This window comes from Zea mays, chromosome 6 (genome assembly GCF_902167145.1).
Source record: "Zea mays cultivar B73 chromosome 6, Zm-B73-REFERENCE-NAM-5.0, whole genome shotgun sequence".
Taxonomy (NCBI): Eukaryota; Viridiplantae; Streptophyta; class Magnoliopsida; order Poales; family Poaceae; genus Zea; species Zea mays.
Window position 1 is genome coordinate 145520547 of NC_050101.1, and position 16345 is coordinate 145536891.

Here is a 16345-nt window from a genome sequence, read left to right on the forward strand (position 1 = left end):
TGAGTTATAAATACGCCTTCTCCTCACCGACAGTAGATGTAGCTCATAACCAACTTCCATTGTAGTCGATTTTGGAGGTCCAGATTCCACAAAATACAAGGGTTAAGTTTTGATCTTCATTTTTTGGAAGAAGGTTGCTAGCAAAGATTGGTTTATATTTCTCTTGTCAATTTTTGTTCATTCTAGCTCAATTTTAGCCAAATTTTGGATCTAGGGTTATTTCCACTGTCGATTACGTTAATAAAACCGCTAGTGAAAAAAAAAGCATTTCCACTGATGGTTCCAAAATAACTGGCGGCACTAAAGAACAATAGTACAAATAGAGCTACAAAACTGTCGCTATAGAGCTTTTGTGTACTAGAGCAAATGATTCCATAGGATATGTCCTGTTGTTGGTATTGTCCAGAAAGTGGTCTTTTGTGCTCTTAGTACATTTTGGCGACTTGAATACCTCAATAATCTTAGAAACAAACATTTGAGAGAACTCTTGGAGATGCTCAAACCAGCCTAGTTAACACCACATTTTACATCCCAACAAGCATACAGTGCTATGCAATTACGTTCAGCTGCGTCAATGCATGCACAATCTAAGCAGTTTGATCTAACAACGCCGGCCGGCGGCCAGCGTTAGGCGCTAGCCGCCGTGCACGTGGATGACCACCCAGATATCGGAGAACGCCTGGAGGATGACGGGGTGGAAGCGTGGCGCGTTGAGCGCTAGGTACGACCGCAGCAGCCGCTGCAGCTCCGCCGCGCCGAACACCTGACGCCCCATGATCATCTCCACCATCGACTCCAGGAAGTCGCCGTAAGGGTCCCGTGACCGCTTCACCACGGCCAGCCCCTTCGGTACCTGCTCCAGCGCGGCAGCGGTAGCCGTCGTCGTCATCACCAGAGGACGGAACCCAGGCTCCCTCACGGATCTCGCGTTGCACGTCTCCACGCAGCTCGCAGATGGCCGCCGACAGCAACGCCGGCGTCTCCCCTGGCGGCCGAGGTGGCTCCTGTTCTTGGACGGTGGCTTCAGCAGCTTCCTGTACGCGTAGAAGCCAGAAGAGTCGAAGGACAAGAGGCTTCTTGAGGACAAGAAAGTCTCTGTGTCCTCGTCGTCGCCGTAACCGTCGGTGCCATCGTCCTCCTCGCCAGAAGAGGTGAAGCCGTAGGGGTTGGACGAGAGCGTCCGGACGCCGTCTTTGTCGACGGCGTTCTTGAAGCGCCGCCGACGGCGTTCTTGAAGCTTCCCCTTATCCTTGTGCTGCTCCTTGTTACAGCGCATGCGCTCGGGAGGAGGGCGGTCGAGAGCGGCTGAGAAAGGATCGGCGCGGCCTGTGTAGTTGGCTGCGGTGGTGGAAGTGGAAGAGATCGATAGCGTTGTGGAGGCGGCGGCAGCGGTGGCTGTGAAAACCGTGGAGGCCAACGAGGATGAGCTGTACCGGGAGCCGAGGAAAGTGTTGGCCGGACAGAGGAGCAGCTGGCTGAGGCGGTCCATTAGCCGCCGGTCACCACTTTTGTTGCTACACTCCATGGATTGCATGGAAGAGCTTGGTGAGGCCGTGAGAGTAGTGGCAAATGACTGAATGCTCCGCAGCGCGGGGCGAGGATGTGGCTATGGGTCGAGAAAGAGAGGAGGCAGCTGATACTGGCTGCTGTTTAGTCCATCTCATAGTGGTTATGGTTATTTATAGCCAGTCACACATGAGTAGGGGTGTTAATAGAGGCAAGCTCTAAAATTACACTATAAAATTTAAAAATCGAATCAAATTAAGATCGAATCAAATTAAGATCAGACTCTATTTTTATTTATTTTTAAACTAAATTTTTTAAGAATCCTAACTCTTATTGTATAGAAACATTTGTATCGTCATCCATTACCAACCCTACACACAAGGGCATTGGCATTAGTGCATGATGTCGAGTCTCGAGTGTCGACTCGACTGCGATGTGTGCAATACAATAATTAGGGCATGTACAACCCATTTTATATGTAGTCTTTTAAAGGGTCTCTAGGGGTTAGATTAAACAAAATATAAGAGACATGCTATTGGTGAACAATCCGTCTTTTCAAAACTCTCTATGTAATATTGTCTCTTAACTGTATTTATGGTACAGAGGCTCAGGGTTGTATCACAGAGTTTCTTAAATGTCTCTTGTACTTAGAAAACCAAGTCAGCGTCTGAGTTTTTTACATGTCCTTAGGAATTCACTCAGTGACTCGATTCGTACACAATTTATAATATAATTCTAATATTGTACTAGTAATAAAAAGACCACCAAGTAGGGCTGAAAATTGTAAAATCCATCATCTCTCCCAACCCCTGTCACTTCCGTCACCCCTCGCACGCCCAGCAATGTCAAGAGAGCGACGCGACTTCATCACCAAGGCGCAACCATGCAACACACATGACCAGTTCGCCCCTTCAGAGCTGATTTGGTGGACAAAAAATGGAGGAGACCTATGGAGAGTAATCCCCTTGCTATTCAATATTGAGTAGCAAGGGGATTCCTCCTACATGTATCCACTACATTTTCCTATCTAGCAAACCAGCCATCAAGAAATTGTCGGAGGGGTGGTGGATCCTAGTGCATGAAAACATGTTATACCTAGTCGACTCTTGTGAGCATGCATGCCAAGCCTTCCATCTTGCACCTCACATAGTATGCATGGTGGAGCATTGTCAATCGATGGGGCAAAGGTGTGGTCGCTTAGAACGTGTTGGGATCCTCTGACGTCGGGGTGGGTCACTGACGCGCGAGCCTAGGGCCCACACGCAATGACCCAACATCACGTGCAATCGACGTGAGAGGATAGTGACCCCTTAGAACACCATAGAGCAGGGCAAAATCTTGGTGGTGTCAACCACAACCAACACTAATGGTCCGCCATGAGATGCCAAAAAGAAGGGAACTATGGCCTCTGTGAAGTGAGTCAAAGGTCCAGCGACATCGACATCAGTAACAAGATGCTTGGGAAAGGCAATCACCAATGCACTAGGTCATGCTTAGGTAAGAAGAAGGTTAGACTATTTCTCCCTTTTGGTGGGGTTAGTGTTTTAGGGTTTGTCAAATGTGTCCACTTCACTGCTATTATGGTTTTAGTGCTTTAAGTTAGGGTTTCATTAGTCTATATGAATCAACTTGGTATTCAATTGTTTAAATATTAAATAAGGGATCATGATAACTTTGCATCAGTGTCCATCTCTTGCTACTAGGTCCTCACTAATTGGTGCACATAACTCAATTTTGTATTTTGAGTTTGAAATCTGCCAATAACTTCTATAATCATGATAATAACTATTGCACTCTTTCACAAGTTAGTACATGATATGGCTAAAAAATTATTGATTAACTGATAGATGGTGCTTGTAAGAGGTCCACAACTGTTGGATGATGCTTGTGAGGGGTCCACCATAAACTAGATTTTGTGGGTTCTCATAAAACTAAAAAACAAACTTTTCTTAAGTTAATAAATTAGACAAAACCTAATTTGCATAATCTAGTTAAGTTATTTGCATAGGTTTTTGTTCTAATGATTTATTTGTGGTCTAGTTTAGAGATAGTTTTTAGAAGTCTTAATTCACCCCCCTCTCTCTCTTAGGCATCACTGTTTCCTACAACCTCTCGTGAGCGCGGAAACCGTCAGGCATAAGCGCATATTTAAGTACCAGCACCAGGGAAATATTTGTTTAGATCGAAAGAAAAGATGATGAGTCAGACAAGTTAAGTCGGACAGAGAACTCGTTTCGGCGTATAAGTCGGTTAGGAGAAGTCAGTCATCAAGGCTAAGGCACAGGGATGCGGTCAACTGAACGAAATGAAGAACTCAATACCATCGATCGGACCTCAAACGCAGAATGAGATCAAAAAAGAACTCAGTACTCAAAGGATAGAAGACGAGAACTTTATTATATAAGAGGGGTGTCATTTCACGAGTAGAATCAGTTCATTGTGAACTGATCCTCACAAAAGACTCGTACTCCTACAGCCCTACTCCTACCCCTATTGCTACCCCTAAACTACACCTACTACTACTACTTAAGCCGGTGGTGCCTCACCACCGGCGTCGCCGCCCTTGCCCTTGCCACCGCCGTTGGCGCCTTTGCTATCACCACTGCCCTTGTTGTCGCCGTTGTTGCTGCCCCGCTGATGTTGTCGTCGCCTCCGCCTTTGCCGCCGTCACCGCCCCGTCCTTGTTGCCACCGTTGTCGACCTTGATGGTCGCGTCGCCTTCATCCCCGTCGTCGTACCTGTTGTCCTCATCCTCGTCCTTCACCTCGAAATCCTCCTCCTCGGACTCGTCCAAGTCATTGAGGTCGGCGTGCTCGATGTTGCGGAGGTAGGCCCTCTCCCCCACCGATAGCCCCGTGGAGTCGTTCATGCAGACGAACAGCGAGAGCCAAGAAACGACGAAGGAGTCCTCTCGTCGGAGAGCTCCGAGTCACTAAAGTCCACTGACCGGGGAGAAGGAGGACGCTTCCTCTTCTCACCCTTGGCCTGCCTCCTGCCTTTGCCATCTCTCTTTCCCACCATCGGCGTTTTTTGAGGAAGAGAGGAATAAGTGAGAAAGGAAAAAAGCAAGGGCGAGCGAAGGAGTTGGCAGCACACGGTTGGTATTATAAAAAGCTGCAAACTGCAACTTTCTTTCTGCTTAGCCCAATTCCTCTCCCTATTTAAAAAAAAACAAACAGACAAATAGCAGAACTAATAAAACTGCATACATAAATATCACTTGCCTAGGTTGTAGAATTCAAGAATATGAAATTTAAATCCCATAACTTGCAAGGATCAAAATAGTACACTGATCCCACTTCACTTCGAAAATATACCAACATATTAGTGTAGTAACACATGAATTTCATTTGTTCTGCGTCAGTAAAATGAGGTCTATAAGATTTGCTATCATGAAAGAATTGAAACAATGATAAGGACTGAATAATCACATTTGTGATATTGTTTTACAATCTCGAGCAAAAGAAATATGGATCTAACCATAATTCCTTAAGAGGAAGCGTTACTGTCACCATAATTCTGTACATAACTCTGATCGCATTCGCAGGCGCAGGCTGAAGCCTTGCTCATAAGTAAGCAGCATAAGGATACACAAACACAATGCTACGTTTTACGAGTACATACACCTGTATTTTTGTTTGCAATGAATCAACAATGGCAATGCTTGGTGGTTTCTAGAGTATTTCAACATTTTTTTTATTGAACTTGAAGAACTGATGCAACGATCTATGAACTTCTCCATAGTTTTGAGCACAAGAGAGTCGTGCTTTTATCCATTGAGGAAGCTTATCAGCCGGGCAGGAAAAACTCTTGGTTGATGAAGTCTGTGCATAACGCGAGTCAACCAATAGCATTGCAGCATAGTCATTTATGTGCCTGATTGCTCTGCCTGCAATTATTTCATCTTACCATATAAGGAAGAAATTAAACAGTGCTATATGCATGACAAATGCTCAGGAGAAGCAGCTTACCAATAGATTGATTCACAGCTTTCATGCATAAATTCTCATAATACTCTCTTCCACCTCTAGTGCACTTCCGTAATATATCATAACCAGGCTGAAGTTCACATTCATCATCATATTTTCTGCTTAAGGCCTTATCATCTCCAACCGAAAATGAGCTAGAAATACTTTCGATATGCTTTATTGTCTCTATAAGCTCAACATCAGATGGACTTGGATAAGGCAAGCCAACCATTATGACACAACGACCCATCCCATTGCTGAAATTTATGCCTTCAGAAATCTTCCCACCAACAACAGCTAATAGAAGTGCCCCATTGACACCTGTGTCTTGGGAAAAATTACTACAGGATTCAATTGCCTCCTTGTATTTGTTGAGGACAGCCTCGACATCAGCACTGTTCCTTGGCTCTCTGAAAACATGTTTCTTTTTAGAAATCCTGGAAATTGTGCCTGTTGTCATCCATGCATCATATACACGCCTTTCATAATCATATGAAGAAAAAAACATAACAACTCCCTCAGGCACGACTGTTATAATGTTACAGATGAAACGACCAAGTTCCTCAATCTGCAAACACAAGCAAGATAAGAATTACAAAGCATAAAGTGAATTCAAGTATAACATATTGCACAACAACGATAAAGTATAAAGCACCGAAAGAAGCTGCAGATCAAAATGGGCTCAAACAACCACAGAAATAAGAATTCATTGTTAAGGAGAAGCCTAGATGGATGAAATCATGCACCCATGTAATAATTGTATTTCCACAAATAAAAAATGATAAATAAGGACTTATTTACATGCATTCAAGGAATGCCTAACATAATAAGATCACAAGGTAATGAAACAAAAAGAAACACAGGAATATAGAAGGGACTCGTATATACATTTTGCAGCAAGTTTATAGCGCCCTGGGTTTCCGATAGGCAAGGTAAGGGATGGTACATGTTGTAAATACTGTCAAATAAATATTTGAATCAATGTTTATTGGAAAGAAGATGGCAGCATGTAAATACAAATAATTCATAATTTCACAATCTATGCTTGAGTAGCAGAAGCGAATGGGTCGGGGACTTTAGATATGAGGTAGAAAGTGCAAACCATGGAAGGAGAGCTCCTTGAATTGTAGCTGAAATCAAATGCCTTGCCTGAGGGTCCACGTGTAACTGCTATTGGAAGAATACTCTCAGGAGGAACAATATGGTTGCAAGTGAAGAATTTTATATCAGTTGGTGGTAAGCTTGGACACAAGCGCAGCCTAGTTTCTTCAATAGGCTGGAGAGTTCCACCAGCCAGGATAACAGCATAAGCATCCTGCGTAACCTATAATAGATACAAGGAATAAAATTTATAAGTAGCTACAATACATACTCGACCACTCAAAAAGGAAACGTTTAGTACCTCAGAAAATATTTTTTCCGCACAAAGCATCACAAATTTAAGATATGCTTCATCAGGTTGTCCACCTAGCTTTTGCTTTGCAACTATGATTCTTCCATCATCATTGCTGTTCAGAAGGGAGCGTAGAAAGTCAACCAATGCCTGAAAGCATGCTATACTGCTTCCTTCATCATGGAGCTGGAGATCAAACTGATTTTGGATGCTACTTAACTTGTTTGCATATCCACAAACCTGAAAAGGCAACAGTCAGATCACATGGGCGTTGGGCAACTGAATGAGTACATTTTGGGGAAAAAATACCTTATGGATTATATTGCTTTCTTTCACAAACTGACAAAGTTTTACTATGTTTATGTTATCAATGTCAAGGGAAAACAAGAATTGGTTTATGGTCATAGAAGACATAGTGCTGGCACCATCTTGATTGTTGATCAAAACACGTATGAAAGACTTTGTTAAAACTGTTAAGGTCTGGATGTATCGTCGATTCCCAGCTCCCAAAACATTGTAAAATCTATCAAGGTATTCATCCAGGCAGGAAAGGACTGCCTTCAACTACAATCCAAAAAGAAAATGAATATCAGTAAACACAGTCAGGAAAATGAGAAAAGGATGATTAAGTTTGTTTCCTGAACAACACAATTTCACTTGTAAGCAGCACATGACAGAAGAAATGCTAGAATCCCAGTTTTTTAGCCCAAGTAAACACCAAAAATGTCAATTTAGAAGGCATGCTAAAGTCATGTGTGGAATGAATCTTGCTTTCAAAATGAAAATTCTAAACCTGAAACAGATGAAACCATATATAGAATCTTACAAAGTGACATAAAACCACATAGGCAAGTTAAGCTAACTCCACTAAAAGACCCTCTTTGTTTAGGCCCCTTTATATGCCTAATAAATTCCTAAATCCCCTTTTTGTGCTTTGACAACAGTACTGAATGAGCATCAGGCACACAAAACATAGAACTAAATGCCATTTATGTCCTAGCAAAAATCATAATTAATAAACATTGTGGAATATAGATGTTTATGTCCGTTGAATGAAACACAAAGCAATACAGTTGCAACCAAATATAATGACCTATTACACAGGGAAAAATACTATTTGCCAGATTGTGATGGAAAGGTTAATGAAAGGTGCGAGTAACCTGAGAAGACGTGATCTTTGAGTTGTACATGTTACTCAAGGAATCAGCTAAGTTGTGAGCTTCATCTATGATGACAACACTGTTCTTCAGATTAAGGCCAAGTGATTCTCTAGCAGACTTGAGTAACAAAGATTGATAAGGAAGGACTACAAGGTCAGCTGAGCGGACCATGTCTCGTGAACCATAGTAGGGACAGGTTCCAATCTTCTTCCCTATTTGTGCCAAATCCTCGATGTCTAATGCACCTTGGTTTGACACTTCGCTACTGAACTCTTTCAGCAGACTTCTGCTTCTTAACATCGGGCAGCCACAAGAGCGCTTTGCTGGGCGCACCTTTCGTTTATCATCCTCAAGCTGCGTATTCACAACCATAATAACAAATTTGCAGTAATCAACTGAACTGAAAATTGCAGCAGGATGTTAGTCTTGAAATCAAGCTGCGTGACCCAAAATCAGTTTGGTTTCATGCCCGGGAGATCAACTATGGAGGCCATTTTCTTACTAAGACAACTTATGGAGAGATTCAGAGAACAAAAGAAAGACCTGCATATGGTCTTCATAGACTTGGAGAAGGCTTATGACAAAGTACCTAGGAGTGTAATGTGGTGGGCCTTGGAAAAACACAAAGTAGCAACAAAGTACATTAATCTTATTAAAGATATGTACACTAATGTTGTGACAAGTGTCCGAACAAGTGATGGAGACACCGATGACTTTCCAATTAACATAGGACTACATCAAGGGTCGGCTTTGAGCCCTTATCTTTTCGCTTTGGTGATAGATGAGGTCACAAGGGACATACAAGGAGTTTTACCGTGGTGTATGCTTTTTGCCGATGATGTGGTACTTATTGAGGAGAGTAGGAGTGGTGTTTCTCAAAAGTTGGAATTGTGGAGGCAGACGCTGGAAGCAAAAGGTTTTAGGCTTAGTAGGTCTAAAACAGAGTATATGAAGTGTGATTTCAGTGCCATGGGGTATGAGGATGGCGATGTTAGTCTTGATGGGCAAGTGGTACCCAAGAAAGACACTTTTCGTTACTTAGGATCAATGCTTCAAAAGGAGGGAGACATCGATGAGGATGTCAGTCATAGAATTAAAGCCGGATGGTTGAAGTGGCGACAAGCTGCGGGTGTCTTATGCGACCACCGGGTGCCACGCAAACTAAAAGGCAAATTCTACAGGACAGCAATCCGGCCGGCTATGTTGTATGGAGCAGAATGTTGGCCCACTAAAAGACGACATGTCCAACAACTAAGTGTGGCAGAGATGCGTATGTTGCGCTGGATATGTGGCCACACAAGGAGAGATCGAGTCCGGAATGATGATATACGAGAGAGAGTAGGAGTGGCGCCAATTGAGGAGAAGCTTATGCAACATCGCTTGAGATGGTTTGGACATATCCAACGAAGACCTGAAGAGGCACCAGTGCATATCGGAATAATTAGGCGTCCCGAAAATGTGAAGAGAGGTAGAGGTCGACCAACTTTGACGTGGACAGAGGCTGTGAAGAGAGACCTGAAGGAGTGGAATATTGACAAAGAGCTCGCCGCAGATAGGAAGGGGTGGAAGTGTGCAATTCACGTGCCAGAACCCTGATTGATAGTTTCGCTTTTCCTCCTTAATCGTTTGACCTTTTCTTGTGTCCATTTTAGATCTTGCTGGTCCTTGTGGGTTTTATCTCTTTTATGTGTTTCCCCGTTTCGTTGTTTTCGGTTCTCCTTTGCCTTTGTTTCCCTTTTCTGTTCTTTGGGGGTTGAGCTCTGAGGTTTTCATACGGGGTTTCATCTCTAGCCTACCCCAACGTGCTTGGGACAAAAAGGCTTTGTTGTTGTTGTTGTTGTTGTTGATGTTAGTCTTGAAATGCTAAACAAAAATAAATATGGTAATCAATCAATACAATTTTTAAAAAGGGGGTTATGTCTAAATTATCTGGTCCATTTAAATACTAAGCAAAACAAAGAAGATAAGTAACTTCCCAATTACAGAGATTCCTGAATAAACAAAGGTCAAGAAGCACCGGTAATCATAGCATGGGCACCCGTATAAACAATAATTACATTTCACTAAAACAAGTGAAAGGATAGTATCAACAACTATTATGGAAGCACTTCAAACCTTAATTTTGGTGCTCTTCTTGTTCTTCTGCAGTTCCAAGCACCTCTCATTAATCCTGTTTCCACTGCCCATCTTCAGAACATCTGTAGGCAATTGCATCACCTGTTAACTTGTCTTAGATGCAGTGGCACGTCCTAAAAGAAAAGACAGCATCTTTAATAGATCTCGTTACCCTTGTTGATGCATAAGTTCTTCCTGGACCCCAAGCACACCGTCCTGATCCGCCCAGCGAACTCCGTCCTCTTGAGCTCCCCGACGAACTGAGAGAGCTGCGAGTGCGTGCGGCTTGTGAAGAAAACCTTGGGCGTCATCTCATCGTCGTCCTCGCTGCTACTGCTGCTACTACTACCGCAATGTGCTCGTTTCCCTACACCCCGCCTCGCGACGTCTTCGCTGTCGCTCTCATACTCCTCAAGTAGGAACTCCCCCTCGTCGTCGCCGCCGTCTTCCTCCCCAAATCCATCTGGTTTCCGTGAAACCAGCGTTTTCCTCATCGCGGGAGGCTTCGCCTTCTTCTTAGTGCTCTCTTTAACCGCCGCCGCCGGCTTGAAATCCCGCAACCAGTCGGGCTCGTCATCGTCACCACCGGAGCCGGAGGCGCCGCTGGGGTGGGCCAATGCCGTAGCGGCAACTACGGCAGCTTCGCGGTGATCGAGGAGCCACTGCAGCGCACTGCAGATGATGCTGAGCGTCTTGCCCGTGCCTGCGGTGGGGCATCGAAAACGGCGCGAGACCAGTAAGTCATTAACGTTTCAAGTACGGCGGCGGAAGGAAAGAGGGAGGATATGGTGGTCGGCGACTAACCGGTAGGGCTCTCGAGTAGGGCGAGGGCGCCGGGGCCTGAAGAGAGAGCGGCGTAGAGAAACGACATGAATTCCGACTGGATCGGGTACGGCGCAAACGGGAACGCCGGGAAGTCTTTTCGCGGCGGCGGCGGCATTGGCATTTTTCAGCGAGCGCGCGGTGGGAAACTGGCGGGGTTTTCTTGCGCGGCCCCGCCCACGACTTGTGTCTTGTAGGTATAGATGGCCAAACGGGCGGTCCGGCACGGCACGGTTAGGGCACGGCCCGTTTAGCATGATTATTAATCGTGTCATGCCGGCCCGACACTAGTGCCTGAACCCAGACCCAGGCACGACACTAAGGGTCCTTAGCACGGCACGGCAGGCACGGCCAGCCCATAGTGCCAGGGCCGGGCCGGACACTACACCAGAAAACACACAAAACCACATATAATTCACAAACACACAGTTAAACATACTAAAATACCTAATACTGAGCTGTTTAGTGCAATGGCTGCCTCATTAAAAACCTATCTAGGTAAAAACTCACCCTTATGAGAAAACCCTAGATAGGAAAAAAGAGTACAGTCCACAGCTTATTTAGTGTTCTTACAGTCATTGTTTACAGTGTACAGTTTAGTTACAGGCACATCAACAGAAATATGATCAAACTAGCTAAAGAAGATCAGTCTTCGACATGTGGTTGTGGATCAGTAGGTGTCTGAGATTGAGATGCATGAGAGGACCCTGGAGTGTCAACTGGAACTTGTTCATCATCAAGATATAGATCAGAGAATGAGTCTTCAAGTTCTTTGTTCTCAACAGTGTGTTGGGTCCTTGCATTCCCTTCCTCCCAGTCCTTGATGCAGGTCAGCATCTCGACCATCTCCGAGGTCAGTCGACGCTCCTCGATAATCCTGCCAGTGAGACTGAAAGCACTTTCTGATGAAATGGTAGAGACAGGCACAGTTAGTACATCCTTAGCCAACATAGAAAGAGATGGGTAGGTCAGCTTGTGATCCTGCCACCATGTCAACAGATTAAAGTCATCATCATACTTTTGGACAGTATCACTATCCAAATATGCTGATAACTCAGAACCAGCCCCAAGGGATGCACAATTGCTTGTTGCTTGCAGCAAAGCACTAGCTGAAGTGTGTCTAGAGAGAGAAGCAGATGGAGTGGGGTTGGAAGAAGAACCTGTTCCACCAATTGGGGTTGAAAACAAATCATCATCATCATCACCATATATCATACCCCAGTTAGTCCTTTTCTTACCAGTCCTTGTTGATTGTGAGGGTCTAACTGAGGGCACTGCACCAAACTTAGCTTCATACTTGTTAAATACCTCAGTTAATTGTGCTCTTAGAAGAGTTAAATAACCAGAGTAATCATGGTGTGTGACACCAGCTAAAATAGATAGAACTCTATTGAAGCCCCTCAATTTAGCTCTAGGATCAAGAATGAATGCAAATGAATAGAGAAGTGGAATATCCCTCCAGTACTTAAGGAACTTAGTTTGCATAGGAAAGACAACAGTTCCAAGCAATCTATCATGTTCATATGAATTTAGATGTTTAGCAATCTGAATTATATGATGCATCATCAATGAAGATGTTGGATAGTAGACACCAGATAGAACACAGGTTGAGTCATAAAATAGTTCAAGGAATACCAGGATTTTTTCAGCAACATACCAGTGATCATCAGACAAAAGCAAAGGTTCACCTACAGCTCTAGGGTAGTGAGTTCGAATGAACACATCAAATGTGTTCCTGTAAGGCAGTAGATGCTTAAGCATAAGGTAAGTGGAGTTCCACCTTACCTCCATATCCAATCCAAACTTACGAGGACGTGTATTCATAGCAATGCAATATGATTTGTATAAAGCAATGCATTGATTAGAAGAGTTCAAAAATGATATAATAGTTCTAAATGATTCTAGATAAGGTTGAATCCTTTTTAAACCAGACTTAACAATCAAATTCAGAATATGACATGCACACCTTTGATGCAAAAAAACATCCCCAACATAACCACTAAGTAGAGGAGTAAGTCTCCCCATAGCAGATGTATTAGCAGAAGCATTGTCCAGGGTTACAGAAAAGGTTTTATCATTAAGACCATATTCTTTTAACACCTCAAATATTCTCTCAGATATGTTTTCACCACTATGTGAGACATCAATCAGCCTTAGTCATATTATCCTTTTTCCAATTCCCATGCAGAATTAACATAATGTACAACAACACTCAAGTAATCCTCTTTAGCATTCCCAGACCATATATCAGATGTCACAACAACAGAAGAAACAGAATTTGTAAATGTTTCAAGAAGCTTAGCACGTGAATCATTGTAATACTTTTTAATATCTCTAGTGGTTGTTTGCCTAGAGACAGCAGAAAATCTAGGATTATGAGCCTTTTTAATGTACTCTTCAAAAGCAGATGATTCAGCCAAGCAAATAGGTAGATCAAGCCTACTTATCAAACGACACATCTCAGACCTAGCAACATCAGCATTGTACTCCCACAATCTAGCACTACCATCAGGATTAAACTGGAGCAGGGACTGGGCAAAGGCATTTCTGCCATGCTTCAGTTTGCATGCAGTTCTATGCCTATTAAGATGACTAGTGCCACCAGAAGATTTAGCAGACAAAACACACTTGCAAACTTTGCACTTAGCCTGACACCTGACCCTCACACCATCAACAACCTTATATATTTTGTCAAAGTCATTCCAAACATCAGATGTGGAAGCTCTATTTCTTACCAGAGAACTAGTAGGTGTGTCTGCCTCAGCATCGGCCATAACAGTGTCAGGATCTATGTTGATGGGCTCCACCGCCGTTGAAGGAACAACAGCCTCACTGCCACCAGTTTGGGCAGGCACGCTGTCGTCGTCGGCCATCAAGCACAGATCACAGAGCACAGGCCACCAGATTAAGAACTTACCAAAGCCGGAGCACCAGATCGGTCCCTCACGGCTAAAATCACAGAACAATAGAGTAGATTAGGGTTTGAACCAACACAGATCACAAATACAAGCACTGGATTAAGGACTTACCAGAGCCGGAGCACCAGATCGGTTCCTCACGGCTAAAATCACAGAACAATAGAGTAGATTAGGGTTTGAACCAACACAGATCACAAATACAAGCACTGGATTAAGGACTTACCAGAGCCGGAGCACCAGATCGGTTCCTCACGGGCGGCTCAACTCACAGAACACAAGGTAAAGTATAGTAGATTAGGGTTTGAACCAACACAGATCAGAAATACAAGCACTGGATTAAGCACTTACCAAACCCGGAGCCCCATATCGGTTCCTCACGGCGGCTACAATCAGAGAAGGTATTATAGTAGATTAGGGTTTAGGGTTGGTACACAGATCACAAGAACAAGCACCGGTTACGATACACAGATCACAAGAACAAGCACCGGATTAAGAACATACCAGAGCCGGAGCACCAGATCGGTCCCTCACGGGCGGCTAAAATCATAGAACACAAGGTAGTAGAGTAGATTAGGGTTTAGGGTTCGAACACAGATCACAAACATAGATCACAAGAACAGATCACAAGAGTAGCTTACCAAAGCCGGAGCACCAGATCGGTCCCTCATGGGTACAATCACAGAGCAAGAAGGCAGTAGAGTAGATTAGGGTTCGGGGTTCGAGCACAGATCACAAGCACAAATCACAAGAACAAGCACTAGATTAGGAAGTCTCAACCTCGTCGGACCGTGAGGTGGAGCGGCGGAGTCGGACGGTGAGGAGGCGGCGGAGTCAAATCGCCCCCAAATCGCCAGGAGACAGAGAGACCGAGGGCGAGACCGCGAGAGACAACGGTGAGGAGGAGCAGTGGAGCACCGTACCGGAGTCGGACCGTGAGGTGGAGCGGCGGAGTCGGACGGTGAGGCGGCGGCGGAGTCGAATCGCCCCCAAATCGCCAGGAGACGGAGAGACCGAGGGCGAGACCGCGAGAGACAACGGGCGAGGCGAGAGAGTGAGAGTGTCTGACCAGGCGGGCCCAGAGGAGAGGGGGGGACGGGATATTTGTGTATCCTATAGCCGTGCCTAACCGTGCCTGGGACATAATCGTGTCGTGCCCGTGCCGGCCCAGCGTGCCTGGTGCTCGGCCCAGGCACGACACTACATGTCGGGCCGTGCCGGCACGGGCCCGGCACCAACCGTGCCGTGCCGTGCCCAGGCACTACGGGCCGTGTCGTGCCTCGGGCCGGCCCGATTAGCCTGGCACGGCTGGCCATCTATACTTGTAGGGCCTGTTTTTTCTTTAGAACTAGCTTGTGAACCAAATCTTCTTAGAATCCTCTTCATTTCCTAGGGTCAGCAACTCCTAAGAACATCGTCTAATATTTAAGCAGACCCTGCAAGCGTGTAATCATATAGAAGTATTCTAGTCCTTTTGATGCGCTATCTAACGGTGGACCAAATAGTGGGTTAATTATAAAATGGTACATGCCTGGTGTGAGGACCAAATTACAAACCATTGGATAGGCATCAAAGAGACTAAAATACATGATTTCACGCTTGTATGCACGATCTGCATATTAGTGATGCCCCTCTCTAAGAGTGACATTTGAATAAGATATGTATTTAGTTATATATGAGAAGTTTTCACTCCTCGGTTTAGTCACCCCTCCTCCCTAATTAGCCCTTAGAGCAACTCTAATAGTTCTTTAAAAAGTTTCCTAAATAGTATGGTCTGCAATTTAGAGAGTAGTTCAATTTTGAATCTTTTTTTAGTCTACCCTCATCAGACCTAGTTGATGATAGGTCGAGAGCAGAGGATGTCGAGGGCGGAGGAGAAAAGGTCGATCGACGGCTCGACGCGACTTGTGGAGGAGCGGTGGTCTGGTGACGCAACCTATGGGCAGCAGTGGTCTGACGATGGGGGAGAAACTTGTTTCACGCATGTTGGACCTAGATGCCTAACTGTACGGGAAAGTGGAAAAGAGTGTGTCGTACCTGGCTACCTCGCTGTGTGGAAAAGGGGAATAATGAGCATGCGAGTGTGGAGAAATTAGCGCCAACTACGTTTAGTGTGTTCCTATCGAGTTGCCAAATGTGGAGAGTAGATGGGTTGGATAGAAAGTAACTAAATTTAGGAAGTTTATTTAGAGAACTATTAAAGAAACATTTTTCTATTCACTCCTTAAATTTAAGATTTAGGGAGTTATTTAGAGAATTATTGGAGTTGCTCTTAGAATCTCAACCATCTTGCCATCGGGTCTTAAGAGTTGTGACACACACTGGTTTTGTTGAATGTGCCTTGGCATTGGTTTATGTTGGTGGTCAACGGTCGTTTGTGCGTAACCGTGGGCATGCTTAGTCCGTGGTTGCTTGTCTATTTGTTTTCTCCATGATTGTATTCTACTAGTGTCTAACACGTGCTTT

General features: G+C 44.5%; 2 protein-coding genes across 3 annotated transcripts; both read right to left on the bottom strand.

Moving 5' to 3' along the window:
- Positions 1 to 282: 282 nt before the first annotated feature.
- On the bottom strand, positions 283 to 1635 carry LOC100286030 (ovate protein). The gene has a single exon (NM_001176306.1). The coding sequence runs from the start codon at positions 1532 to 1534 to the stop codon at positions 635 to 637; it is 900 nt and encodes a 299-aa protein (NP_001169777.1). The 5' UTR covers positions 1535 to 1635; the 3' UTR covers positions 283 to 634.
- A 3254-nt stretch (positions 1636 to 4889) lies between these two features.
- On the bottom strand, positions 4890 to 11196 carry LOC103630162 (ATP-dependent DNA helicase DDX11). Of its 2 annotated transcripts, XM_008651244.3 has the most exons (9): positions 10947 to 11196; positions 10315 to 10845; positions 10143 to 10225; positions 8028 to 8381; positions 7177 to 7431; positions 6877 to 7107; positions 6577 to 6798; positions 5478 to 6042; positions 4890 to 5395 (listed from the first exon to the last, which is right to left on the bottom strand). In XM_008651244.3, the coding sequence occupies exons 1-9, from the start codon at positions 11086 to 11088 to the stop codon at positions 5181 to 5183; spliced, it is 2598 nt and encodes an 865-aa protein (XP_008649466.1). In that variant the 5' UTR covers positions 11089 to 11196; the 3' UTR covers positions 4890 to 5180. The 2 variants fall into 2 exon arrangements, with proteins under 2 accessions (XP_008649466.1, XP_008649467.1); XM_008651245.3 differs by lacking the exon at positions 8028 to 8381 and having other exon boundaries at positions 4900 to 5395.
- Between the last annotated feature and the right edge of the window lie 5149 nt (positions 11197 to 16345).